Raw genomic sequence first — 27866 nt, 5'->3', positions numbered from 1 at the left:
TGTGTCAGGCTAGCAAGACACAGAGCCAGGATCTCAATCCAGGTCTCCTGATGTTAAACCCAGCCTCGGTCCCACACTACTCTCCTGCTTCTGCAAGGAGATTTGTCACTGGGCCCGGGAAATCTGCCCTGGTTGGCATGGAATTTTTCCAAATCTCAGACATTCCTGGGCCCTGGACGGCACTGTTTTCCTGGAGTTTATTTTGGGGTGGGGAGGTGCCCGGGTTACTGTCTGCCTGGCCAGAGTCCTGTTTACTGTTTTCTGTGGCTGCCGTTCACCACCAGCTTGGGGTGACTCAGCCCCTTGAGGCCCCATCAGCCCCAAGCCCAGAGTCCTTCTGCAACTTACTCGACGGGTCACTGCCCCACAACAGCGGAGGTGGCCAGGCCGGCCCTTGGCCTGATGGCCTGACATGGAATCCCCTCCTTCAGATGCATGTGGTCAGGCAGGATCTTCCAGCCTCCAGTCCAGCCTTGAGCATCTCAAGGGCAGGGACCAAGGCCCACAAGTCTCTGTATCCCTAGACAGGAGTGCAGGCCCCAGGCTGGCACTCTTCTGTGGCTCAGGATGTTATGTCCAGTTGACTGTCTGGCTGGACAAACAGGGGAAAGGAAGGAAAATGAGGGAGTGAGGGAAAGGGGAAGGAAGGAAGACCGGCTGACTTGAAAGAATAAACAAACTGAAGAAATTAATCAAGTGTCACGGATGAGCGAATTCAGCGCATGACCTGAGTGTGGGGTCAGCGGGCAGGTGATCACCATCCAGCCTCCATCTGCTCCAAGGCTCCCCTGGCCTTGGTCCCTCGGCCCATTTTCTGACAGCTCACCCCTATCCTCCCTGTGGCAGAGAATCCCCTGCTGTCCAGCTGAGTCTCTGCTGCCCCCATGTGGCCGCCTGGCTCCCTGTACTGTCTTCACCAAGGTCTGCTGACTCTGCCTGGGGTTCCTGGCTTGGGGCGTGGGGTCTTTACCAGTGGTTGAAGGTGGGGGAAGTGGGTGCCAGAGGGGGTGTAACTTTAGAGGTTCGGTCCTGCCACTTGGGATGCCTTGGCCAGGGACACAGACCCTTTGCTCCTCAGGCCTCCCGATGTCCCCTCCCCTCCCTTTCATCCCAAACACCAGGTCCCAAAAGCTCCAGAACTCCTCCACCTAAAGCCTGGTCCTCATGGTTACTGAGCACCCACTGTGTGCCAGACACTTGGCATGGGTCTGTTCATTCTGTCCTATAAAGTGTGTATAATTCTTATCCTCCTCTGAGAAATAAGGAAACTGAGTCCCAAAGGGGACATAATTTGCCTGAGATCCCACAGCTGAGAAGTGGAGGTTTGTGTGCCTTTGGAGGCCTTCTTGACCAATACACTCATCCTTCTGATGGGGAAACTGAGGCTCTTGAGCGAAAGGAACCTGTCACACAGCAAGTAAGCAGCAGACCTAGGCTATGGCAGGTGGAACCCAGGACGGCTTCTTGTCCCAAATGTCCTCCTGTCTGGCCTCCCTCAGACCAGGTCAACTCCAGCTGCCATTTAACTGGAGATCAGGTCTGGGGTCGCAGGCGTCCTGTCCCTCCCTCACCACTACTGACTGTTCTGAGTGGGATGGGAAGTTTGATAATAGGGTGGGAGTGGGTGGAGAGGGAAGGAGCCCTGTGGCCGTCCTAGTGTTTGTTTAGCTTTTTGGTCTGTCCCTGCAGGTGTCTGCAGGCATAGACAGCCAGGCAGGAGAGAGGCAGTGAGGATTTGAGCTGCTGTCACCTGTGGCTGCTGCCGTGGCTCATCCTGCTCCTCCCACGTGCCAGCGGGGCCCAGCCACTGTTGCTGCTCAGGACAGTGACCTCCACACCTGTCTTTGTGGGTGGGACTCAGCCTATCCCTGAAGGCTCTGAGACAGAAGGGGCCTGAGGCCCTCGAGGCAGGCCCACAGCCCAAGGGCTGGAGGAGAGGGGAAGAGTAGGGTGGGAACGGAAAAAGAGGCAGGAAGAGATGGGGGTACCGTGGTTTGGGCCCTGTGAAATGAACCTAAAACCTAAAGGCAGGTCAGACTGCTCCTCGTTGCCCAAGAACAGCGCTGGCTGACTTCCCTCATCATTGCTTCCAAAGCTGCTCAGAGCGGCCCCTCTCTCCCTCCCTCCAACCTGCTCCTGCCCAGGACCTCACTGCCAGCAGGACTAGGACCTTCAGCCTCACCCTAGACATGAAGCCTCCCCAGCCCAGCTGGCTGTGTGTCTCCCCAGACACATGTGACACCTTTGTATAGGCAGTTTCCCTGTCTGGAGGTTGCTCTCCCTCCTCTGCATGTACAGTCCTCCCCACCCTGCAAGGGTGGTGCTTCCATTTCCTCCAGGAAGTCTTCCCTGATGTCTACCCTTCTTGGGCTCCTGCAGTGTTCTGTCTCACTGGTTACGCCTGTCTGCTGGGTATTGGGGGTGGAGCTGGGGTTCCACAGAAGTTCTTCAAAGTCAGGCCCCTGGGTACAGAGGCCCCCTGATGGTTGCTGGGATTCCCAGATCCTCCTCCTCCCACGCTTGCTGTGATCTTCTAGAGCAGGAGAGGGGAAAACTGGAGCAGCCTGGAACCCAGAGGGGCTTCTCAGCTGCCTCTCAGCCCCACCTTTGCAGGGCTGGGGAAGAGGGCAGTGTGGTTTAATAATTAAGGCATGAGCTCAAGAGCTAGACAGCTTGAGCTTGAATCCCAGCTCTGAGACTCTCTGGCTGTGTGATCTTGGGCTAGTTACCTAACCTCTCTGAGTTTCAGTTTCCATATCTGCAAAAAAGGGGCTGACAGCAGTACCTGTGTCTCAGTTAGCAGGGTTACAGGGTTGCAGTCTAGGCACCGCACTCACTGAACTCACATGGCCCTGCTTCCCCCAAGCCTTTCCTTGGCTCCCTTTCCCCCTCCTCCCCAACTTTGCACTGGCAAGGTTGGTAAATTGGCCAAGTTTTTGCCCACTCTCGGCCTTGTCTACATGCTGTTCCCTCTGCCAGGGATGCTTTTGTTTTTGGTCTTATCCACCTCTTTTGGCCTGATCCTTCTTGCCCTGAAGACAGCTCAGTGACACCGCTGGGAAGCCCTCCTGATATTCTGAACTGCCATTCTCCAGGCCAGGCCCGGCTGGGGACCCTTCTCAGAGCTTCCCTAGCAGCTGGTGCTGGTCCTTGTGATGGTATCCCCACCAGACAGGGGCCTTCTCCTCCTCCAGGCACCCGGCAGCAGAGGAAGGCATACTGGCAGCAACCCACATGGAGGCCCGAGTCCCTGATTTCTGGAGACGAAGGTGATTTGGGGCGAGCAGGGCTCCCCAGAAGCCCCCTCCTTCCTGCCCCAGCTTTATTTTGGTTCTAGACTTATTCCAGTCAGCATACTTGGTCCCCACCATGCCCATCCAGGTGCACAATCAACATTTCATGCAGTTAGAGGGAGAGAGAGAGGGAGGAGGAGGTGGGAAGAAACGGCCTGCACTGTGGAGCCGCTGGGGTAGAAAGAGCGCCAGCTCTCCCAGGCTGCAGAGGCTCGCCAGCTGCATGTCCCCGGTGTGTAGACCTCCTGATGTGCTGGCCACACGGTGCAGCCTGGCCTCAGGGCTGGCCCGCAGCTGTCAGGTGGGGAGAGCCACGGTCCTGCCTCCAGTCCCATGACCACCCTGGGCCCCCCAACATCACTGGGGACAATTGATTGGGCCTAGGTCTCCATAGTGCACCAGCCTGAGAACCCAGGTTCTCACCAGTGGGCGGCCCCATAGAGCAGACGTTGCTGCACCACCTCCCCACCCCTCCATCCCTTTGACCCTAACAGGTTTCTCCTGAGGGCACAGCCCCAATTAACCCCTTGCCTGAGAACCTCAGGGTCTGTTTCTGGAACTCAACCTAGGCACCTGGTGTCCTGGGGGTTTGAACACATGCTCCAGAGCCACCTCCTTCCCAGTCTGGCAATCAAATCTGCCTCCCCAGCTCCATCCTGACCCCCCTGAACTTCCCCTCCCTGCCACTGTTCAGGCTGGCCCTTCCTCCAAGGCCCAGCAAAGGGACTCCTGTCCCACCACATCCTCCCGGGTGCCTGCTTCCCACAAAGGCCTCTCCACGCCCCCGGCAGTCTGTATTCTGGCCACCCCACTGCCCACCAGCACCCCCAGAGGCTGAAGCATCTCTCTTCCCAACAGGGCCTGGGCCGGAGGGACTCCAACAAATGCTGTGGAGCCAATGCCTGACATGTGTGAGACTGAACACAAGGGCATGGGTCTGGGCCTCTTTGGGCCCCTGGGCCTTATAAGGGTTACAGTTCTAGGGATTAGATTTCGTGGAGATGACTTGGAGCCAGCGTCCCATGTGGCCCATGGGCCACTGCTTGGCCTGGTCCTTCAGTCTTGCCTCCTGCTTGGAGAGAGGCCCTTGCGTCCACCACAGTAGGCTGAGGACTGTGTTTGTGACAGCGAAGTTCATGCCCCTGCCATGCTGAGGCTGGGCCACTGGCCTGGGATATACTCAGTCCTCTCCCTGCCTCTCACAGCACAGCTCCCATCTTGTCCTCCCGGCCCCCAGAGCCCTCCCCAGGTCCGCCTGGTGGGGCCGCCATTCCACACTGAGCAGATCACTGGGGCAGGGGGACCTTGTCTTCCCGACATCCTAGGGGCTGTGTCTTGTTCATGTCACCCCTGCCTGTGCCTCGCACCGCAGCTGGCCCCCAAGACTCGCCCAGTTTCTGTGAGTGGCCTCCCGACAGGGGTAGGGTGTGGGGAGCTCTGCAAGGCCAAGACCCCCCGAGGCCGAGGCATAGACCTGTTGGGGATCTCAAAATGGGAGTGCGGTAGGCCTGTGCCTGGCTGCCCTCCCTGGGTCCTGGCCCAGCCACAGCCGGTCCTCAGTGAGAGAAAACCCTGGGTCCCTGGACATCTAGCCAGGCCTGCTCCACCACTGCAGTCTGGAGAGAGGGACCAAGATGGTGCATGGGGACTCCACTGGGGGACCCCAGCGTTCACGGCTCCAGCTGGACTATGGAGAAGGGTGTCAGAGCTAAGCTTGTGCCAGGCTCCCATGCCCACCCTGGCCCTGCCCCGGCTGCTAGTTTCGCCGGACAGGATGCCACATGGACACGGGCCTGCGCAGCGTGGCCAGCATCTGGTTCCAGTGCGTGGTGCCCATGCCACTGGCTGACGGCCCGATGATGACATGGCCCACGTTGTCTCCACGGCCATCACCGCTGCTCTCGGCCACTGTCACACGGAGAGACAGGTCCTGGAGAGGAAGTGACGCAGGTGCTGGGGACCAGGGGCAGGGCCAGAGGTTGCCCAGGGCTCCCTGAATTCCCTCCTGGTCTGTCTAACCTCACAGCCTTCTGCTGCCTCCCTGCACAGTGGTGGCACTAGGTGGTCCAGGTTCAAATGCCAGCCTTGCCACTTCCTTGCTGTGTGGCCTTGGGCAGTGACTTGGGCTCTTCCTACCTCAGTTTCCTCATCTGTCAAATAGTGATAATAATAGTTCCTACATGCTTGGGAACAAAATGAACTAAAACATGTAAAGCGCTGAGAACAGTGAGCACACAGTCAGAGCATCATAGATGTCCCTTGTTATTCCTAATATAATCATATGTTGGACTCATAACTGAGGAGGGGAAAGAACTTGCTTGAGGTTAAAGTGGTGGAGCTGAAACTAGAACCCAGCCTGACTTCTCTCCTCCCGCACCCTCTCCCCCTGCCCCCAACCCCCATCCCAAGAAGTCTCCTGCCCTAGAAGGCTATGGGGTCGTGGCCCTAGACCACCCAGGGGAAGCAGGGGCAGATGGGTGGCCTGTCCGATGAGCACCCAGGACAAGGCAACGACACCCAGGACTAACCAGGGATGCTGGGATGTTTGCCTGGATTAGGAACACCCAGGGTGATGTAGAGCTCTGGGCTTTCAAATGCAGATGGTGTGTCCCAGGAGGGGAAATTAGGGGGGTTCTGGACAGCCCCAGGGCCAAGAGGTAGCTTTTGTCTCAAGGCACAAAAGGACTTTCTCATGTGGTCAGGAATGCCCAAGGATGGAAGGAGGGAGTGAGGGGAGGTGTTGAGCTCCCCATCCTCTGAGGCATGCAAGGAGGGCCACCAGTCTGGCGCAGGCCATATCCTCTGCAGTCCTCTCACCCTTGGTCTAGGATATCTGTGCTGGGAGGAGGTGTTCCTGGGGTACATGGTCGGGGGAGGGTCTGGGGAGCTCATCAGGGCCTCTGTAGGAAGAACTTGGGAGATTAGAGCCAGAGCTCTGGGCCTTGGGTCAGCCCTGACTCCTCCTCAGCCTCTGCAGTTCCTTCTACTGGGAACTGTCTTCCCCCAGATCTCAACTTGGCTACACTCACCTGCAGAGGCCTCCCCTGACTGCCAAAGTCCAGCATGCTCTTAGTGGACCGGGATTGTCTGGGGGCTTTCCTGCCTGTCTCTTGTAAGCACCCAGGAAGTGGTGCCTGTGTCCCAGGCACTCACCAGAGGGCTGGTGCCTAATGGGTGCTCAATACCTGCTTCTAGGGGTAATGGCTTGAGGCAAACCATCACTCCCTGCAGGAGCCCTGAGAAGCTAGGCCGGAGGGCGGGAGGGGGCCCCCACTCCCAGTACCCCCGCACCTGGAGCACGATGGCTGGCACAGAGAAGATCATGGCTTCATTGAACACTGGGTTAGGGTCATCCCTCTTCACAGCCGTCTTCTTTTTGCTCATCTTCCTCCCATCCTGCAGCAGGTACACCTTGACGAAGGGGTCTGTGGTGGGGAGGGGGAGGGGGAGGGGTGGGGTGAGGGCAGGGCCGCACTCACTTGGCAAGGACCTGCCCATCACAGCGGCTCACTGGCTCCAAACTCCCCAGACTCTCCCTATTGTCATCATCTCTGGCAGTCCTGCCATCAATCCTTTGTTTCTTTCCTATTTTACAGATGAGAAAACTGAGGCTCACATGCGAGTCAGGAGGAGAGCTGGGCTTTGGACTCAGGCAGCCTCCCTCCCAGCCCTCAAATGATACTCTGGGGACCTTGGCAGACCTACCGCTTTTCATTGTATAAATGGCCCAAGCGCAGACGTCAGCCCTGAGTCACCCGGCGCCTGCTCAGTGGAGCCTGACTCAAGGACATGCAGCTCTGGAAAAGTCGCAATCTGCTTGTCACCTACCACCCACTGGGTGTGCCTGCTGCACCTGCCTAGACTCCAGGTCTCCCCAGGTCTCCCCAGGCTCCCAGCAGGTGGGACTCCTGCAGTCTTCTGTCATAAGTTTCCTGGGGCTCAGGCTCTGGCAGAGCTGGGGCATTAGGTCCTGCCTGGCACCTACATCATCTCAGTGGCCCTGATCCCCATCTGAAATCTAGGATGCAGTCCAACTGCTGGGAAGGGACTTGAATTCCAGGTCTGGAGAGTGGGTGCCCACTTTGTTTTCATGCCAGTGCCCCAGCCTCCTGCTCAGATTCCCATCCCTCCCCGCACAGGGGCTCCCTGGCATCCTCCGTGATTCCCATGTTTCCCCAGCTAGATTAATCCTCCCACTGTGCACAGCTCCTGAGCTCAGCCAAAGCTGGGGGTGGGGGGGAGCCTGGCACTGTGCCCCACACCTGCTGATGCCTCCAGGTGCCTGGGGCTTAGCAGCTGGGCCGCGGCTCCCACGGCACACAGAGGAGCCAGGCGGCCAGCAGGGCCTTACCTGCTGTGGTCTTGTCACTGGTCCAGATGAGATTCTTGGCTTTCACCACGACCACGGTGAGGCGCTCAGCTGTAGGGAGGTAGCTGAGGGAGAGCAGGATCTCACCCACGGCGTCGGCCACCTGGAGGACAGGTGGGTGGCTCAGAGGCTTCTGCTCCCTGGACTTGAGGGGGTCAGGGAAAGGCAGAAGCCTCCTTCTCTATTGAGAACTTGCTGCTCTTGGGGCCTCTGACACCAGGGCACCAGGCTGGTGGAATTGAGAAAGGGACCCCTCCCCAACCCGCTGCACAAGCACCATCCTCCCTCCCATCAGGTGTAGGTCCTGCCTTGGAAGAAGGGCCAGAGGTTGCCTGTCAAATGTAGCAACAAATGCAATTATATTCCTTCATTCCAGACCAAAGAAAACAGTCTACAGTAGTAGTTCAGAGAGGTCCAAGTGGACTGGAATTAGGTTATCATTTGTTTAAATAAGTGACGCTCCCCAAGCACTCCTACACATATAAAGGTAAACGTCAGCTTGGTCTTTGTCTGAAATAATTCCCTTGAGGGCCAGAGAGGCACTTCCCTAACAGACACGCTGTAGGAGCAGAGCTCCTAAAGGTTTGGTGGGAGGAGCAGTAGAAGAGCTGTAAAGAGTGGTCACGGCATCTTTCATTTGGAGGCAGTAAACTGCATTTCCTTGAATGTGGCTCAGCTCTCTTTTTCTAATCTCCTAAAGACGTCGGTGCTCAGACTGTTGCAGAGAACAGAGGATACCCCCTCTGACATGGGATGCTCTCCGCAGGCGGGGTCCGATGGGCGGGCTTACCTTGTTCTGGTCCTGTAAGTAAAGCCAGCCGCTGAAGGGCTGCAGTGGGAGGTCAAGCACAGAGAGCTTCAGCTCCACCACCCCGGTGCTGACGTTCCGCTCATCCTCATCAATGCCGAACACGGAAAACCGCAGGCTCTTCTCCTCCAGGGCTGCAGGGTCCAGGGGGGTGGAGAACTTCTCGTCGAAGAAGATTGAGTAGGCGTTCCTCTGGATCTGCAGAGAAAGGGCCGTGGAAGGAGGTCCAAAGCTGGGAAGGAGGTGGCAGCGGATGCCTGCGAGGCCACGGGAGGGAGAGAGCACTGGACAGGAGCCCGGAGACCTGGGCTACAGTTCTGGTTCTGTTCTCTCCTCACCTCAATGCCAAACCCTCCTTTGGTGGCTCAGTATTGATGATTTAAAAGTCCCCTGTCCTCTCAATGGTGGCCAGTCTAGTGCCCTGGCATTCGAAGTTTCCACAGTCTGACCCCAACTAATTCCTGTCCTCAGTGTCCATGGAGGCTCCTCAGAAACCTTGCGATGCGCTGGTGGAGCTGGCTGTCTTTCTTGCACGTGTCCAGCCCTGGGCCAGGCTTGCAGTGAGGAGGGATAACTGTCTGTGGAGGTGAGAGCCATTGATGTCCCAGCTCCTACAGAGCCTGGCCCAGGACTGTCTGAACATTGTTGAGGAGGAAAGGAGGGCATAGCTCAGTGGTAAAGTGCATGTTTAGCATGCACAAGGTCCTGGGTTCAATCCCCAGCACCCCCATTAAATAAATAAACCTAATTACCTCCCCTGTCCAATAAAAGACAAGAAAAGAAATGCCTGAATGTTGTGGGGTGGATGGGCCAATGGAATGACTAGGTGAGGCGGGGCAGACTTTGTTTCTAAGCCCAGTCCTGCCCAGTGGGCACCACTGGCCTCCTCACAGGAAGCTGTAGGCAGGCCCCCTGGGAAGGTGCACTTGTGGGCACTGGTCCCCTTTCCGTCGGGGGCTGCCTTAGTCACTGCCTGGTGATATTTAAAGAGAGGAGCTCTCATCCCTGGCACCTCGCCTGAAGCTGGGGGGCTGCCCAGCCTGGGGGCAGCCGCCTACTCACTGGGATTGGCTGCGCTGTGATGCTAAGAAGCCTGAATTCTTGGGAATAAATCTGTCAGCACCTCCAGATGCCCTGAGCCACACTCTGTGGTCACTGCCGGGGCTGTGGGGTGGCTCTTCTTACATTGCTCCCTGGGAGCCACGTTCCCCACCCAACTGCCTGCTTGAGAATCCTGACCCCAGCATTCAGGCTTTTCATGGCTTTGGTCATAAATCTCCTTCCTCCGGGCAAAACAAGCCTCTTGGCCATCCCCTGCCCATAGAAACGCAGGCTCCCTGACCATCCATTGTACTTCATGAGCACACAGGTGGAAGAAAATGGGAACCCTGGGGTCAAGTCCTGAATCTCCTGCTCACTTGCTGGGGTTGTCAGGGGCAAAGCACCCTCCTGAGCCTTAGTTTCCTCATCTGTAAGATGCTATCAATCCACTCTGCTATCTTTGGGGCTAATGAGGGAACTGCAGTCGCGTTGGGCTCTGTGAACCAGGTTCTCAGCACATATCAGGCTGTGGTGGTTGCTGTCAAAGTGCACCCTTGAGGGATGTATCCAGAACCACTCGGGTCCTCCAGGTAGCCGAGGCCACAGACAGCATGGATCTGGGCTCAACAGGAATGCATCACGGTCCTGACAGACAGTCCACTGAGCACTTACCAAGGACTGGATGAAGGACTTTGCATATATTAATACATCCTCTCCTCAAGCAATATGATTCCCATTTGACAGATGGGGAAACTGAGTCACAGAGAGCTTAAGACACCCACCCAAAGTCACACCTCTAGAAAGTAAGAAAGTGGGATTTGAACCCAGGCAGTCAGGCTCCAGGGTCCTGCTCTTAACCACCCACTGAGCTGCCTCCCAGAACCTGGCTGCCCCTTCCTGGTGGTCAGTTCCACACCCTTCTAGAGTGAGGGGCGCAGGGTAGGGCAAGAGGGATGACAATCTCCACTTCTGAGGAGCAGCCAATTTTTAGCACGGGGAATGGGACTCAAAACAGTTTGGTCCCCAAGGAGTCAGAAGGCACCTGTTCCTGCAGGTCCTCAGGCTCCTCTGACTCTGGTCAGAGACTGCGCTGGGCTGAGCTTGCCCACTGGTGCCGGGCAGAAGGGTGTCTCATGTAGATTTTGCTTCTCTCGGCAAGGTGGGGGGGGACCATGGAATGGGTATCCTGGGGGGGGTGATTGGTGCCTCTCCTCACCCCCCCACCCCGCTTATTTTCCGCCCTTCCCCCAGCTTTCGGCCCCAGGAGCTGACCTCCATGGGCTTCATCAGCAGGCTCCCTTGGCCTCTGGCTTCTGGTGGGGTCAGCCAGTGAGGGTCACTGGAGGGAAACCAGAAGTTGGAGGGAGGTTGGGGTATTTATTCCCCCAGGACCTTCTCTGTAAGACAGCTGCCAGCTGACCATGTCCCTTGACCAAAGGGCAGAGTGCCTGTCGAGGTGGACCCCTCCACACACTTGACTCTGTTTGGGTACCCTCTCCTTCCCCTCCTCCCCTCAGACCAGGGTACACGCCATCCCTGAGGTCACCACACACCCCACCAGCAGCATTATAAAGTCCTGTTATTAAGCTCTCCCCCGTTAGCCAACATAAGCCTGTCATCCCTTCCCTGCCAGGACCCCAAGTTGACAGGGGACTGGTGTGAAAATAGGTAATGACCACACACTGGACTCGTGTGGCAGGACTGGTGAGAACTGTGCTGGTGGAGTCCCCAAACTCCCGGTTCTGTCCTCCCTAAGCCTGCACCTTCAGCTCTGGGATCAGCACCTGCTCTCTAGCGCCTTCCTCAGATCCTGCCTGGCCCTGCACCCTGCCTGCCTGGAAAGGACTCCTGAGAGCCCTGGGGCACCCTTCCGCCCTGCCCCCATCTCTGCCCCATCCCCATCTCTGCCCCACCCCCGCCCCACTTACCCGGGAAATACCCACGATCTGCTCGTCGGGCAGCAGGCTGACGCGCATGAAGCAGGACTCGAAGCTGGCTTCCTCCCTCTCCAGGAGGTCCTTGCCCTGCAGCACAGCCACGTGGAGGGTGTGGGAGGCGGCATCGTAGTCCATGCTCACCTCCACCTGGCCCAGCGTGAAGTCCTGCCCAAAGGTGTTGCTCACAGAAGAGATGGAGTTCAGGGAGTCGGCTGACTGGGACTTTCGGAGGGTCCCATAGGGGGCCAGGTCCAGATCACGGCCCATCAGCTCCAGAGGCCCCAGCTCACTGATGCTCTCAAAGGTGTCCTCGATGCTGAGGCTGGCTTTGCGACTGGGTGGCCCCCGAGTGCTGGCCCGCTGGGTGTTCCAAGCAGGCACTCTCTAGGGTGAGAAAAAGAACACGGGAGCATCGCCGGGGGAATAGGCAAAGAGATGGCGGGAAGCCCCGTTCACGCAAGGCACTGCCAAGTTCCCCGTTTGCAAAAGCAGGGCATGCCGTAGTTAGGGAGGTCCTTCTTTAATGTTATTTCATGTCATTCAGTTTTCTCTCTCTAACCAGGATGTAAGAGAGCTTTTTCTCAAAATGTTTATTTATATGGACTGAGACCCATACATAAAAATGTTCACCGAACTGATGTTTATGAAAAAGAAAAATACTTAGCAATCTAAGTATCCAGCAGAAGGGGAATGAGTAAGAAAACTAGAGTATATATACTCAATAGATGACCGAGAATCCTCAAAGGAAGTTTTCAAAAACGTCTACCACGTGGGAAAGCTTTCACATTGGATAACACTAACTATAACACTCGAACTTTTCTTTTCTCTAAAAAGACTTTGGGATTTGAGAGAAAAGCCTTTGTACCATAAGTGTCTCCCATGCTGGTGCAGTCTTCATTGCCGTAATTTTTAATGGCCTCCTTCATTTGCCATTGAGTGCACAGCCATGGTTTATTTTACTATTCCCCTACTGTTGGACATTTATGTTGTTTCTAATTTTTCACAAATATAAACAATGCAGCACTGAATAGTACTCTTAAAAATCTTGACTTAGAGGACATAGCCCTTTTGAAAGCTTTTGACACATGTTTACAAAATGCTTTTTGGAAAAGTTGTGCCAATTTACAGTCTCCCCAACAGAGTGAGAGATAATCACTTCCAAAACCCCAAATAAGTGAGCATGTGGGACTCTTATCTGGTAACAGATTCTGGCTGTGCTCTCGGGAACTCCACATGATGTTAGAAAACTCTCTGCCAAGTGTCAGATGAGGAAGTATTCAGCAATAGATATTGAGAGTCCCCAAAATGTTTATACTCTGTGATACAGTAATTCCACATCTGGGCATCCACTCAAAGTACGTGATCCCAAATGAAGACAAAGTTTTACATATAAACCATTTACTGCAGTATTTATAGTGACAGTTAGTAAATCATGGCACATACATAAAAAGGAATCTTATGTAGCCATTAAGATGATGTTCATGATGGATGTTCAACAATATGGGAAAATGCCTCGGCTTTAAGTGAGATGAAAAGAGTGGGGTACAAAGTTCTATGTAGAAATGATAGCCATTGTGTAAAAACCATGCACGAAGAAAAGACTATGGGAGGGGGCTAGATTTAAAATATTAGAAAGAGATAAACCAAAATGTTAATAGTTAGAAAACAATTCACAGTTGCTTGCCTCTGGGTGGTGGCATTTGGGGCGAGGTTTTTCTTCTTTTTGTTAATGGAGGTACTGGGGATTGAACCCAGGACCTCATGCTTGCTAAGCATGTGCTCCACCACTGAGCTATACCTACCCCCATCTTCTTATTTTTATTTTCCTGTGTTTTTCATAGGTTGTTTTATTAAACTGAAAGCAATCATTTATTCACAAGTATTCACTGATTACCTAGCACTGGGCTATGCTGGCAATCTGGAGGAGGACAAGGGTCCCTGTTCACAGGAGGAAACTAACAGGGAGGGAGTGAGGTGGGGAGGGAGTGAGGGCCAATCCTGAGAGTGGACGGTGGGGGTGTGGGGTGTACCCAGGGTGCATCCATGAGAATGGAAGTCTCACCTTCTGCCTGGCCTCTGCGTAGGTCTCACCATATTTCTGCTGAAGGTACCTGTAGTCATAGTTTGGGAACGGGGAGGGGCTGGGGAAGCTCCCCGATGTCCAGAGCTTCCACAGGCTCACAGCTGCAATTCCCAGCAATGCCAGGGCCCCAGCAGCGTAGACACCCACCTCCCAGTCAGGGGGGCTCTTGATGACTGCAAGACAAGAGCAGTCTCTCATTAATGGGTCCTATGGCCCCTCAGTTGTTACACATCCGCACCTGGGGAGCCTGTAGTTCAGCACTGACTTGCTTACTCATTGAACAGCTACTGAGTGCCTACTATGCACCAGGCTCGGTGCTTGGTGCTGGGGATCCAGGGTCCAACAAGATGTACACCCTCTGATTTCTGCTTCTATCCTCTTTCCACAAAGACATACATTTCTATGTCTTGAGGACACTTGGCTAGAGCAGATGGAGAGCTGTGAACAGTGGTTAAATATTGCTTAAGCTTTAAACAGATAGGGTTGTTCCTGCCTCTTTGAGTTCTCTCAACCTTCAGAGGACTTGCGCTTCCAGATAATCAAAGCAGCCTTTTGGGATCTGGGGGAAGTGGAAAGAGATTTGGAGGAGGAAAAGAAATGACCTAATTTTTGCCTCAAACCTCATCTAAAACAACCCAATGTCCATCAACTGATGAATGGAAAAATAAAATGTAGTACATCCATACAATGGAATAGTCTTCAGCAAGAAAAAGGAACGAAGTACTGATACCTGCTATAACATGGATGAACCTTGAAAACATCATGCTAAGTGAAAGAAGCCAGTCCTAAAAGACCGTATGTTGTATGATTCTATTTCTAGGAAATGTCCAAAATGAGCAAATCCATACAGACAGAAAGTAGATTAGTGATTGTCAGAGACTGGGGCGGGGGCGGTGGGGAGGATGTGGAATATGGAGTTTCTTTTTGGGGTGATGAATATATTCTAAAAATTGATGTGCTGATGGTGGCACAATATACTAAAGCTCATTGAATTGTACACTTTAAGTGGGTGAATTTATGGCATGTGAGTTTTATCCCAATAAAGCTGTTACAAAAAAAAAAAAATCAAAAATCAAAAATCTCAGCCAGAAGTGAGAGGTGGCTGTAGGCTGTGCAGGGCTTGGGGACAAATCCAAATGCTCAAACCCTTTTTGTCCACTGATAAGTAAATAACTTTCCTTATCTGAGCCTCACTGTCCCCAAACATGGTAATTAACTACCCCCTCAGCCGTGCTGGGTAAGTCATCACCTAGCACGGGGCTTGGCACATGGTAGAACCATCCAGGTTAAGTCACTCTACTAAGAAATCTGGCTCTGCATTCCCCAAAGAAGCCAATGACATAGTGGGATTCGTTTTGCAGAAGGTCACACTGTCGGCAAACAAAATTCTCTAAATCATTCTCAGTGTTGCCTCTATATTCAGTTCAGATGGAGAAACTGAGATATAGGAGAACTTATCCAAGGTCCCAGAGCCAGGAAGGGGTGGTGCTGGGATTCCAACTCTGGCAGCCAGACTCCAGGGCCAGCAGGGGTAACCACTGCCCCACCTGGCCTCAACCCAGCTCAGTTCCCCGGCAGCAGGGTGGAGAGATGTGGAGAGGGCGTTTCAGGGGTGGAGACTTACCGAGCATCCATTGAGCGCCCTGTGGAGCAAGTCAGCCCCAGGCTCAGTCCCTGCCGTTAAGTAGCAGTCGAGAGGGTGGGGTGGGCAAACAGACAAAACAGTGTGTAGGGGAGTGTGAGAACAGTCCAGGAGGGCTTCCTGAAGAGGGACATCTAAGCTGAGATGTGCAGGAGCAGCAAGCAGCATCCCAGGCCAAGGTGCCAGGGACTGGGGTTTAGGGAAGGAAGCAGGAGTGGGTGCAAAGATCAAAGCATCCAGAAAGCCCAGTGAGGGGGGGGGAGCGGGTGTTTGGAGCTGGAGGGGCTCTTTGACACTGCTCCCCAAAGCCTGCATAGGGAGGAATCACACAGCTGGCCCCTCCTCTGCTGAGCCCAGCCAGCTCCAGCCAGAATCTACAACACTCACTCCCTCCAGAGAAGGGCAGGGCACAGACTTCAGCCCTGGCATTTACCCAGCACTGAGCATCCTACCCCCACTATCTAGAGGAGAACTTAGGCTGGGAGAGGCTGGAGAGCACATCTAGTTATGGGCTCAAGCCCACAGGGGAGAAAAATTGAGAGCCTGGGTGCAGGTGCCTTGGCTCCCTGGGAGGCCACCTGGTCTCTCTGGCTCCAGTCTCCTCATCCAGAGAGAGGAGATGACGAAAAAAACACCCCCCATCCAGCGGTTCCGCCCGGGGGATTTATTCTAAGGGAAAAAAATCCCAACAAGTTTTATGTCTGGAGTGAGTCATCAAGTCTGTATATATAACAGCAGAAATCCAGAAACAGCCTGAGGTCCAACTGAGGGGGCCAGTGGTGCTGTCTCTGGAGGGACTGTCACTGGGCTTTGAGAATGACAACTGAGGTCATTAGGATGCCGCTGCGGCAATGCAGAGAAAGGTTTCAGGCATTGCTAAGAGAAAGAAAGAAATCAGTCCCCAACATGGTTTAACTACAGGATTTTGATGTCAGAATCACTCAGCGTGTGAACGAGAGCTGAGCTTCAAGGCCTGGCTGGCACACAGGGAGGTGCGGCTGGGGCACAGAAGGAGGAACCCCGGGAAGCTGACACGAAGTGCTGACGACTAATGCTCCTTTATTTACTCATTTTATTGAGCGCCAGCCTCGGGATGGTATGGGAAGATTCCCCAGGGAATGAGGTCTGAACTAAGACCAGAAATGAGGAGGAGTCTCAGTAATAACTGCCTCCTTTACTGTTTACTATTTGCCAGGCTCGGTTCCAACGCTTCATGGATATTAACCCACCGAGTCCTCAGAACAACTCTGTGAGGAAGGTTCTATTATTATCCCCATTTTACAGATGAGGAAGTGGAGAGAGAGAGGAGATATTCACTGCTAGACAATCTGGCTCCAGATCTGGGCCTGTCCCCTCCTCACCAGTGGCGAGGACTTAGCCAGGCAGAGGCAGGAAGTACTCCAGGCAAAGGGAAGGGCATGTGCGAAGGCCTAGAGGTGGGGGAGAGCTGTGTTGGCACCGTGGGTACTTTACACATCTTAGCTCATTTCCCAGCAATCCCTGAGGCAGGCCTCACTGCCCCATTTTACAGATAAGTAAGTGGAGGCTCAGGTTTCATCACTTGCTGAAGGCCACACCAGGGCCTGGGCCAAGACCTGTGAGCATGCAGATGAAAAGAGAAAATCCCTGGCTGGGAATTGGGAAAGGGAGCCCCTGGTACGTCCTTCAGTTGAGCCCTGGGCTGGCTGGGGGCTGAGCTAGGGGCGGAGCTGGAATGACAGGGAGCACCAGCCCGGGAGTCAGAAGACCTGGGTTCATGTCCTGACCCTGTTATTTAGTCACTGCCCCTTTCCTGTACTGAGCCTCCCTTCTCCCCATCACATGGGGAGGGGAACACAAGGAGAAAAGATGGCAAGTATATTTCGGCTCTGACACCACCCACCATTGGTTGGAGTGTCTGGTGTCTTGAGGCCGTTCCTAAGCTCAGTGCCTGCTGGGGCCCACATGAGCCCACAGTGCCGTCCCTGGACTGGGCAGTCTCGGAGTTTAATGTCCTGTGGATTTAACAGCAACCTTCCTGGGTTTCCTCTCATTTGGCTCTAGGAATGGCCTCAGGGCAGTGGGTTCTGGATCACAGGCTTAACCTTAGGGAGCAGCAGAACATGGGCCTCCTAGGGGATCCCCTCAGGTCAAACAGAAGGAATCGCTTCCACAGGAAGGAGCCACTAGAGCAGAAAGATGAAGAGGCCACAGACTGGTCCCAGCCTGGTGTCCCCAAGGCTGTGTGACCGTGGGCCACTCACTGACTGTTCTCATCAGTAAAACAAGGCCATTACAGGTGTCCCACTGACATTCCCCACCCCAGGCCTGGTGGGAGGCTCCTGTGAGATGGCACGCTTGCTGCTGGGACTCACCGCTCAGGTGGTATTCGGCCACGTCCACGGCCATGGCGCCCGCTGCAGGGGCTGACACTGGAAGGGAGAGAGAGTCAGCAAAGAGAGCTTCAGAGGGTCCCCACCCCCCACCTCACACCCCATGGGCAGAAGTAGTGGTTTTTTATAATAGTATTTTTAAAAAATGCTGTTTGAAGCTCTTTTCAAGCACTCTAAGACCTAATTTCAGGGTTGCCAGATAAAACCCAAGATGCCCAGTGACATGTGAATTTCACATTAGTTTTTAGTATAAGTATGTCTAAATATGGCACGGGACATGCTTATACTAAAAAAAATTATTCACTGATTATCTGAAACTCGATAGTCGCTGGCATCCTGTATTTGTGCTTGCTAACGCTGGCATCCCTCCTTCGCTGCCTGCCCACCCCCAGCAGGCTGACCGGTAGCCCCTCAGTGTGTGCAGAAGACTGACTTCAAATGCTTTTGTTTAAATTGAACAGAAACGCTGCATTTCTACACTATTCTATTATCAGTCCTTCCTCTGCTTGGGATGGTTTCCTCCCCACCCCACCTGCCACTCCCAGGTTTTATGAACCACTGAAGGTTTGACTATGCTGTTTTAGAAAGGTCTGGAAGCTCATACAAGCCAATACCTGAACCCAGGCAACTGCTCATAGTTTTATTATTGTTGTTGCTAAGAAGTAAGTCTAGCTCAGAGACACATTCTAAATGGGGTGTGGGGGGAAAAAGGGAGGCTGCGATGAACTGTATGGCTCTCAGCTCAAGGGACACAGAGGACAGGAGAGCCCCCACTCCAACTTCTGCGTTCCCTCATGGTTCAGAGATATGGTTACAAACAGGTGAGATGGGGTACACAGGGGAGGTGAGGGTTGCAGGGGAGACCTGTAGAGGGCCTGCCCACCCAAGGGCCTCTACTCTCCTGTTCCCGCAAGAATGCCAACCCAACCTGGCTGAATCTCCTGGCTCTTTAAAGAAAAGCCAGATACCTGGATTTTTTATGTGTCGTTTCTTGATTTTTAAATGTTGCAACCAATTCACAAAAAAATAAACACCATTCAGGTAGAGAGGAATGGTCTCCTGGGCAGTGGCTAGGCTGTTTGCAACCCCTTGAAGGAGTCTGTGGGCTCCTTCTGACACTGCGGTCAAATCAAGGGGTGAGCATTTTCTGGAATCCTGAGGTTGTCCTCAATTTGTAGCTCTGGAGTCAACAAACTGGGGTGCTTTGATCCAGACAGTGTTATCTGGCACTTATGAGAGTGACATAGGTCCCACGTCAGGAGGCCTTGAGAAGCAGGGCGGAACAGGGCCCTGGGGTGGAGCCCTGTCAGGTGCACAGACTGCTCCTTGCTCCCAGCTCCTCTGCTGATGCCCCCACTCTCATGGTGAGATGTGGGTTGTCATGGTGATGGGAGAGAGGTGCTAACCAGGAAGGACTTCACTCATGCCAATTCAAGTGGAGCTCATTCCTGAGACCTGGGTGGGAGATCATAATGGCCCTGCTAAGCACTCCTTACACCCAAGCTCTAAGCACTTTGCATATGTATTACCTCACGTAATCCTCTAAGAACCCCACGAGGCAGGGACTATTATTATCTCTTGTTTGCAGAAGAGAGTCCTGAGGCAAGGAGGTGAAGTCATCTGCCCGAGGCTGCACAGCTAAGAAACCCAGGCCGTCTGACTCCTGCTAACCCCTGTGCCTACTGAAGGCAGGCACGTTGTTTCAAAAGTTGCCTGAGAACCCACAGGCCAAATTAGGCACTGTGAGCAAGCCCAAGGTGGCCCCAATTCCTGGTAGAAGGGGGTCTGGACACAGTGAAAGACATATGTTAACATGAACACGTGTCCCAGCCTGCCTCTGCCTTGCGGGGAATGGGATCATGCCATTGGCTTGCTTTCCTGCTCACCTGGCACAAACTGACTTCCCGCGCTGGGACAGCCAATGCCAGCAGCACACTAGTGTGGGCTGGGTGTGCCCTGCGGCAAGTTCCTGGAGTCTGGGACAGAAACCTGTATCTGCTGTATCCAGGGGCCCCTACCTCTCCAAAGCTGGTCCAGCTCAGACCTCAGACTCCTCCATTGCATATCTTTCCCCATGTGATCACAACACCCCATGATCAGGAGCTGTGCTTTCAGGGAAGGTGTGAATGACTCTAGGCACACCCTGGCCAGAAGGTCTGGCAGTGAAGGGGCAGAAGCCAAAGTGCATCTGCCTGAGAGGAGGGAGGAGAGAACATGGGGGAGATGCTGAGGTTCTGAATCTCAGATCTGCCCCCTTACTACCTTCAAGCCTCAGATGTCCCATCTGTAAAATGGGCCAATGATTGCCTTATCAGGGTGCCAGGAGAGAGGAACGGGAAGTGTGGTTGGACTTGGCAAATCTAAGCTGCTGTGGTTCCTGGCCTAGCAATGGTCCAGAAGGGCCCCGAACCCCTACTTTGAGCAGTGGAATTATGTGGGCAGCACTGCCAGCCTGCAGATGTGTTTCATTTGTCTTAAAGTGAGTGGCCAACATTTAAAAGTTGGGAGATTTCCCATTAGAAATAGCTTCCTTCAAAAGAGAGAGAGAGAGAGAGAGAGAGAGATCCAGCTTCCCTTTAAAAGTTAGAAGATTTGGGAACAGTGTGTCTGTATCCCCCATCCCTGCACACCTCTCCCCACCAAAAAATAGCCAGAGCTGGAGCTGAGTAGGCTGTGTTCCTCAGACTGGGCTTCTGCCCTTCAGGCCTGGCACCTCCCACCCCTCCATTCATTTCCAGAAACTGCTGGCCACTGGAAGCATCTCCATTCCTGAGCCTGGTAAGCAGGCCTTCACATGACCTGGGGCTGAGGGAGGGGGCTGGGTTGATTCAGAGAGGTTAAGTAACTTGCCCAAAGCCACACAGCCAGCAGTGGTGGAGCTGGGCCTGCTACCAGGTCCAGCACCTCTTCTATTAGGAGCCACAGCCCATGCGCCAAGGGCCTCAACATGTGTCTTCCCTGTCACCTCCCCCTGAACCCTATGGGGCAAATCCTGTTATTATCCCCACTCCACAGAGGAGGAAGATGAGGTTTAGAGAAGGGCGGTATATTCGCCCAAGGTCACCCAGCTAGTAAGTAGAGAGCTGAGACTGAGCCAGATCTGGCTCTGCAGCAAGCGCCCTTCTTAATGACTTGCCTTGCTCTCACCGAGACCCCTGACTCCATCTCACCCACTACAACAACCTCAGCGGGCTCCAGCTGGCAGCCTGAGGTTTGCCAGCAGAGGGGCTGCAGCTCTGGCTTGGAACAGGATGCTGACAAGGCACATTCGAGGCCAGGGCAGCCTGTGGCCAGAGCTTCCCAGTGTTTCTGACACACAGGAAACAGAGCATAGCAGGGGAGGGTCAGAGCTGCCCCCAACCTTCATCTGAGCCCCTTCCTGGCACCCTTCCTCACTCAGTCTATTCATTCTGGCCCCAAACCCTAAACTGCACGGGGCTTGCTCATTGAAAACAGTGCTAGGTTCAAATCCAGGCTTAACCATCCCTACCCAGCAATACCTACTGATTGCTGTAAGAATTAGACATAATACATGCCAAAAGCCTAGTGTGGTGCCTGGCCCGTAGTACGCACATGATATAGACCTGACAACTGAGTCGATAAATGGACCCCTCTTTCACAGACAAGGAAGCCGGGGCTGGAGTCACTCAGCATGGGAGTAGCAATACTGGGATTGGCGGCAAGATGTGATGGTGCTGGGCCTGGGTTCTTGGCCACCATGCCACCTCCAGACTAGGCCTTTCGGTGGGGTAGAGGTGGGTGGGAACTACCACTGGCCTTACTGGAATCTGACCACAGTCAAGGCCCCCTCCTGGGCTTGTCAAGAAATGGCTTTCTAGGAATTTTGTGCCCCTGCAGGGGAGAGGGTCCCCATGGCTCTGCTCCCCCTCACCCCATTTCCTTGCTCATTGTGTCCCCATGTCACATCTCTGGCTCCCCCTACACTCACCCTGAGGCCAGCAGGTAGTGGGAAGGACCATGGGTGGGGACAGGGGAGCCCTGGACCTCCCAGGCTGCGAGCCTCATTAGAATCTTTAGGTTTGAGAGCCTTTTCAAGTGATCCCGGCTTTCTGGAATAACCACATCTTGCTACCAACCCCCTCAAAGCCCACGGAAACCACAGTACAGACTGGCGAGGGTGATGGTTGGCATTTACTGGGCACCTACTATATGCCAGGCCCTGTACCAAGGGCTGGCCAGGTGTTATTTCAGCAAATCCTCCCTGCTGCCTTCTGAGGGGGCTGCTACTCTGCCCACTTACTGGTAAGAAAACTGAGGTGCAGGAAAATACTTTCTCATAGTCACCAGAGCTGACAAAAGGCAGAGTCCAAGCTTGAACCTCTCCCAAAATGCTTGGGGAAGGTTTCAGATTTCAGGGGCTTGGGTCTTCTCCAGACTGGCTGTGTTAATTTGGGCGGGTCTCCTGCCCTCTGTTTCCGCATCTCTAGCAGCACAGCTACTGCTCTTCTACAAACCTGTCACCCTCTGGCTCAGGGAAGGGGCTGACATTCCTGGGTGCAGGGTTCCCAGGCATGTTGGAGGGAGGGTGGCCTCACTGACTGAGGAGTCAGTCACTGTCCCCTGACACAGTCCCTCCACAGATCCTGGGAGTGGGGTCACTAAGATGGCTGGCTCAGGGCTCCTCCACCCACAAGCCTGGCTCCAGGTCCCCACGTACCACCCCAGCCCCCGATTCTTCAGTCCGAATCTAGATCCCCAAGGCCCCAGGACGGCAAGTTTCCTCTCCCAAAGAGCGGTGGCATCAAAGGTTGGTGGGGAGGCACTGGCAAGCTCCCCATCCAGGCTGGTGACACTAGACAGAAGCTGAAGATCCCTTTGGTCTCCCAGGGCCTCCTGGCAAAGGGGTGCGACATGCCTCTCAGAATTGGGGCATTTCCTGAAAACCCAGCAACCATTCCACGCGCAAACCCCTAGGCTATATGGGAACTGGAGTGTTGGGGGCTGACCCCGGAGCGCGGAGTGGGTGAGGCGGAGCAGGGGCAGTGGGACAGTCCGGGTGCTGTGTGTGAGTATGAGGGGCGTGCGTGGTGCGGGCGCCAGGGAGGCGTGTAAATGGCCGGGTGAGCCGCGTGTGTGCACACGCTGGGTGGGCGTGCGGGGCACGATGCGATGCGCAGTGCGCGGAGTGGCCGGGCCGGGGAAGGGCGCCCGGCGTGCGCTGTGCCGGGCGTGCGTGTGCAAGCGCGGTGCCGGTGTGGGATCCCCGCAAGTGTGCGGCTGTGCGGGGAGCGCGGAGCCGGGGGGGACCCCGGCGCTGGGAGGCGGCACTGTGGGCTTCCGCGCGCGGGGGGCGGCGGGGCGCGTACTCACCCCGCTTCTGTGGAGGGGCCGCCGCTCCCGCTCGGGCTCCGGCTTGGGCTCCGGCTCCCGGCTCCCGTCTCCCGGCCGGCCTCCTGCGGCGCGCACGCACCAGCGCCAAGCCTGGCGGTCGCCGGCGGAACCACCTCTGCAGTGTCGCCGGGCGCCCGCCTGGGAGAAGCGCGGTGCGGGCCGGGGGCTCGGCCGGGCCGGGGGCTCGGCCTGGCCGGGACGGCAGTCGGGCGCTGCGCCGCAGTCCGGGCACGCTCCCAGGAGCCCGCCGCGCGCTCCCTCTTTAATTTAAAGTGACAACCCCGAGCGCTCTCTCCGCTCCCAGGAGCTGCTTGGCGCTTCCAGGGTCCGAGCCGAAGATCCCCAAGCGCGCCTCAGAGTCAGGAGTCTTCCGAGGCCGAGCCCAGCCCCTCACTCCCAGGCCCGGGGACGACTGGGGGTGGGGGTGGGCATGTGTTCACCCGGAGCTCTGAGAGGCCGACCGAGCACTGGACGCAGAGTCAGCTGCCGCGTCCCAGCTTCGCGTGTCCCCTTTCTAGGCCTCAGTTTCTTTTTCTGTAGAACTGGCTGGCTACTGTGTACGTCCTAGGAACCAATGAGAAAGCAGGCAGAGCAGTGGAAAGCATCCCCTTCTCTGAATGGATAATTACCTCCTCCCACTAGGACTGGGCTGTTCCTGTAGGCCAACAGCGTCTCACTTAATCCTCACAATGACCTAATGGGGTCGTGGTCACTCCATTTTTTACATGAGGAAATGGGCTCACAGAGGTGAAATAGCCTTCTCAAGGTCACAGAGCCAAGAATCAAAACTAAGACTTGAACCTTGGTCTGAGTGTCTTCAAAGCCGAGACTCTTAACCACTTAGGGGTCGTGCTTTCTCTCCAAAGGAATGAATGAATCATTCAGGAGATATTTATGACGCCCCCGCTGAAGGCTAGGCACAGTGCCAGGTGTGGGCGATCTTCCATGTTCCCAGAACAGGGGAACAGGACCCTCCTTGCCCGCGCAGTCTGGCAGGGAGGCTCGCAGGCATTAGGAGGGGCTGGAGTGTTCAGGGGAAGGTGCCACGTGCTGTGGGCACAGTAACCAGGAGAGCAAGCTTGGTGGGCACCTGGGGAGGCTTCCCAGGGGATCTGTAGGATATGGGATGGTTTGGGAAGAGGGGTGAGGATCTCAGTTGGCAAGCATGTGTGCAAAGGCTGCAGTGGTTTCTAGATCATCTACCCTCTGGGACTTTGGGGCTGAGAGCAACCTGTGGGCACTGCCCTCTCAGTAGGAGCTGGGTCTGTGCTGGCCTTGTGGAGAGGGGGCATCCTTGGTCTAAAAGGCAGGACCATGGGGAGCCAGGGATGCAGTTTCACTCTCACCCACAGGGGCACCCTTTCCCAGTTCCTTTTCTGGATCTGGAAGAAAAAGGAGAAAGGGCATGAATTATGCCCCTTGGAGTGGGGAGGAGCTGGGCACTGGGCCATGGGCTCTAACTGTCATTTTTGTTTAACTTAATCTTCATAGCCACCTGCAGTTTGGGATGATTGAGCCCATTTTCCACATGAGGACACTGAGTCATGAAGGGTTCCCACTTCAAGAGGGAGTGACGAATTAGACACACCATCTGCACATAAAATGGCGCACTCTGATGCCAGCTTCTACTGGAGCAGCTAAAAGGTGAAGATGAGGCTGGTCTACTTCTGGTGTCAGCCCATTGGGCTGATGCGGGAACTGGAGTCTAAACTGAGCTTGAAAGGAGATCTTGTCAATTTCATGTTAAAAACCCTTCAGTGAAGTGGGGGGTGGTGTACAGTTTAGCAGTAGAGTGTGTACTTAGCATGCATGACGTGCTGGGTTCAATCCCCAGTACCTCCATAAATAAATAAATAAATAAAACCTAATTCCACCCCCCAAAAAAACCCCTTCAATGACCAGAAAAACATACGTATGTGCACCAAAGACAGAGACTACAAGTGCCTATCACCACTGGAACAGGTACAGGCATGGTGGTATCATCACAATGGCACACCAGGCAGCGGAGAAAAGAAAGAGCCACCATCACCCGCAACAGGTGGAAGAATCTCATTTGTAACACTGAGCGAAAGAAACCAGCCACAAAAGAACACATGCTGGATGATTCCATTTACAGAAAGTTCAAAAACCAGGCAGAACTGTTCTCTGCTGTTAGCAGTCAGCCTGGCAGTTACCAGGGGGCTGGTGATGGGCAGGGGCCTGAGGAGGATTCTGGGATACTTCTCATGTTCTGGTTTTGATTACAGTACTGGTCCTCCCGGCTCTGTTCACTTTGTGAAAATTTGTGGCACTGTGGTCTTACGATTTGCACACTTTTCTACACGGGTGCCATGCTTCAATACAACTTACGAAAACAAAAACACCTTGTGTGGCTGTCCACTGCGCTGGAATAAAAGCCAAACTCCTTTCTGTGGTCTACAAGGGCCTACTGGCCTCTTGGACCTGCCATCCTCATCTTCACCCACCGAGGTCCTGCCTCTCGGCCTTCTGGTGTGCCTGACACCTGCCAAGCCATTTTCCACCTCAGGGACTCTCGCTGGTCTCTCTGCCTGGAAAGCGCTTTCCTTGCTCTCGCCAAGACTGCATACTCCATCCTCTTCACATCGCTGTCAAGAAGTCACCTCTTCAGAGAGACCCTTCTGACCACCCCACCTAGAGTCCTCCACCCACAGTATGCTGTTTATTTCCTGCAGAACACCAGGCATAATCTGCAGTCATTTTATTTGTTTATGGTTCATTTTCTGCATCTACTACTAGATTAATAACCACAAGCACATGGCACACTTACTATGTGCCACGTGCTCTTCTAACATCGTATTAAGGCATTGAATCCTCACCCTAGCCCCATGGGGAGATACTATTCTTAGCCCTATTTTTACAGTTGAGGCAAGAAGAGGTTATATAACTTGCTCATGGTCACACAGCTGGAAAGCAGCAGAGTCAGGGTTTCAACCCAGGAACCTGGCTCCAGGGTCCTTTCTTTTAATTCTGCACTTTGAAACATCTGTTTTCTTTCCTGTAGTGTATCTGGGACAGTCCGTGGCACTTAGTAGGTACTCAATAAAGGTGTGAATGATGTTTTTCTCCAGCCATGAGCTCTCTGGCCCTCCCAGTGAAATCCAGCCAGGCCCTCTGGCCTCTCCACCCACTTCCTAGCACTCCCAACCCCGAGGTCCAGCGCCCTCCTTGTCAGCAAGGGAGGCAGGAGCCACCGGACACATTTGTATTCAGTTTTTTCTGGTCGCACACAGGGAGGGATGTTAGAAAGATCAGAACACTAGACACGAAGGGATTCAAGCTGTGAAGCCACAACAGCTGGGACCTGTCAGGCATGTTTCAAACCCTCTTTATATTCATGATCTCATTTGATCCCACCAGGCTGATGCTGTTAGCTTTTGCTGATAAGGAACCCAAGTTCAGGAGAGCTGAGATCACTGGCCATGAGGAGCCCATGAACCCTGGCCCCAAATCCTGAGCCCTCTGTCACTGAGGAGCCCCTTAACTTCCCTTTGCTCCCAGTAGGCACTCCCATCATCGCATCACCTGGGGGCACCCACCTTGCCTGTTACCATGTGCCTCCCCCATCCATGTCAGGGTAAGGAAGTGGCTCCATGAGCAGCTGCCCAGCACAGCTCCATGGAGAGTTGCCCCCTGGGATGCATGAGGCAGGATGGGCGAGCATTGCAGCCTGCGGAAGGCCTGCAGATGCAGATGCTGTTAGGGTGGCAGGGACTCATCCTCCCGGAGCTGCCTTACTGCTTGCCTGCTGCGGGTCCACCCCAAGGACTATCGGTCTCTGCACCCACCAGACACCTAGGCTGCCTCCTTCACCTGCAGCTGAGAGCCTGCTGGGTGGAGGAGTGTGGCTGCCACTGGCATTAGGACAGAGGGTGCTCAAGAGGGAGCTGCAGCTCTGGATGTAAGATAAGGGGCCCCCATTTCAGCCACCCAGCGTGTGCCCAGGGCGACCTGTCTGCCAGCCCCTTCTCTCCCAATCTGTCCATCTGCCTCTGTGACTCCGAGGCCCAGGGTTGCTATGACCCTCCCCACCTCACTCCCAGGCCCATCAGCTTTCTGGGCCCAGGTTTGCTGGCTGAGATGGTCCATCTCACCTCTTGAGCGTCCTCTGTGCCCTCCACCCCCTCACTGTCTTTGGGAGTCCTAGCCTCCAAGGAATGTTGATGTTGGGGGTGGGAGGTCACGAGGGTCCTGGCTGCCTGCAGAGGGCAGTAGAGGACACCTACGCCCATCTGTGTCCTCAGACTCTCTGGCCAACCCTTTTTGCTACCACCGCCCACCCCTCCCCCTCCCACTGCTGTAATCCTTCGGCCTTTTATTCTGCAACGTGGATCTTGCCCACAGTGCCCCAGGTCCCAATTGCTGGGGGCCATGCTGTGTCCACAGCCGGGTCTCAGTGCCCAGGCAGAGGGCAGCCCAACAGGGGCCCTTTCCCCAGTCCTCACCAGAGAAGCTGGTGCTGGGGGAAGCAGGGAAATTGCCTGTGATATCTGTAGTCCCCCATTCCATCCACTCCACCCTCCCAGCATCCCCAGACATCTGTTCTGGGCACATTGTATGGATTCTCAGTCATTGAGTCAGTCAACAACAACTCTTTTCTTCCAATGAGCATTTTCTGGAGATGTGGAGGTGAACTTGACACTGTCCCTGACCCCTGATGCGATGGCGTAGTGGGATGAATTGTGCCCCCCTCCAAAAAACAGTCTCCCCAACCACTGGTACCTGTGAACATAACCTTATTTGCAACTAAGTTTTTGCCAAAGTAATTAAATTAAGCATCTCAAGATGAGATCATCTTGGATATAGAGTGAGGCCTAAATCCAATGACTGGTGTCCTTCTGAGGAGGATCACAGACACAAAGAGGAGAAGGCCACGTGAGGACAAGGCAGAGTTAGGAAGCTCCAAGCCAAGGAACGCCAAGGGTTGCCAGTTGCTACCAGAAGCTGGCAG

At 54.6% G+C, this 27866-nt stretch overlaps 1 protein-coding gene across 3 annotated transcripts; it reads right to left on the bottom strand.

Moving 5' to 3' along the window:
- Window positions 1-3254: 3254 nt before the first annotated feature.
- Window positions 3255-23458, bottom strand: SYT12 (synaptotagmin 12). 3 transcript variants are annotated; one of them, XM_032489951.1, is made up of 8 exons: window positions 22877-23458; window positions 17528-17584; window positions 13511-13704; window positions 11440-11832; window positions 8453-8668; window positions 7645-7765; window positions 6585-6718; window positions 3255-5223 (listed from the first exon to the last, which is right to left on the bottom strand). In XM_032489951.1, the coding sequence occupies exons 2-8, from the start codon at window positions 17559-17561 to the stop codon at window positions 5050-5052; spliced, it is 1266 nt and encodes a 421-aa protein (XP_032345842.1). In that variant the 5' UTR covers window positions 17562-17584; window positions 22877-23458; the 3' UTR covers window positions 3255-5049. The 3 variants fall into 3 exon arrangements, with proteins under 3 accessions (XP_032345842.1, XP_032345845.1, XP_032345844.1); XM_032489954.1 differs by lacking the exon at window positions 17528-17584 and having other exon boundaries at window positions 22877-23151; XM_032489953.1 differs by lacking the exons at window positions 13511-13704; window positions 22877-23458.
- Window positions 23459-27866: the final 4408 nt, after the last annotated feature.

Source organism: Camelus ferus, chromosome 10, assembly GCF_009834535.1.
Source record: "Camelus ferus isolate YT-003-E chromosome 10, BCGSAC_Cfer_1.0, whole genome shotgun sequence".
In the NCBI taxonomy this organism is placed as follows: domain Eukaryota; kingdom Metazoa; phylum Chordata; class Mammalia; order Artiodactyla; family Camelidae; genus Camelus; species Camelus ferus.
This window is presented reverse-complemented; position numbering and strand designations above follow the sequence as displayed.

Coding starts and splice junctions, on each gene's coding strand:
- SYT12 (XM_032489951.1), bottom strand. CDS start 17,561: ATGGCCGTGGACGTGGCCGAATACCACCTGAGCG. Junction 8,669..11,439: donor AGATCGTGGGTATTTCCCGG/GTAAGTGGGGCG, acceptor CTTTCTCTGCAG/ATCCAGAGGAACGCCTACTC. Junction 5,224..6,584: donor TGCCAGCCATCGTGCTCCAG/GTGCGGGGGTAC, acceptor CTTCCTCTCCAG/GACCTGTCTCTCCGTGTGAC.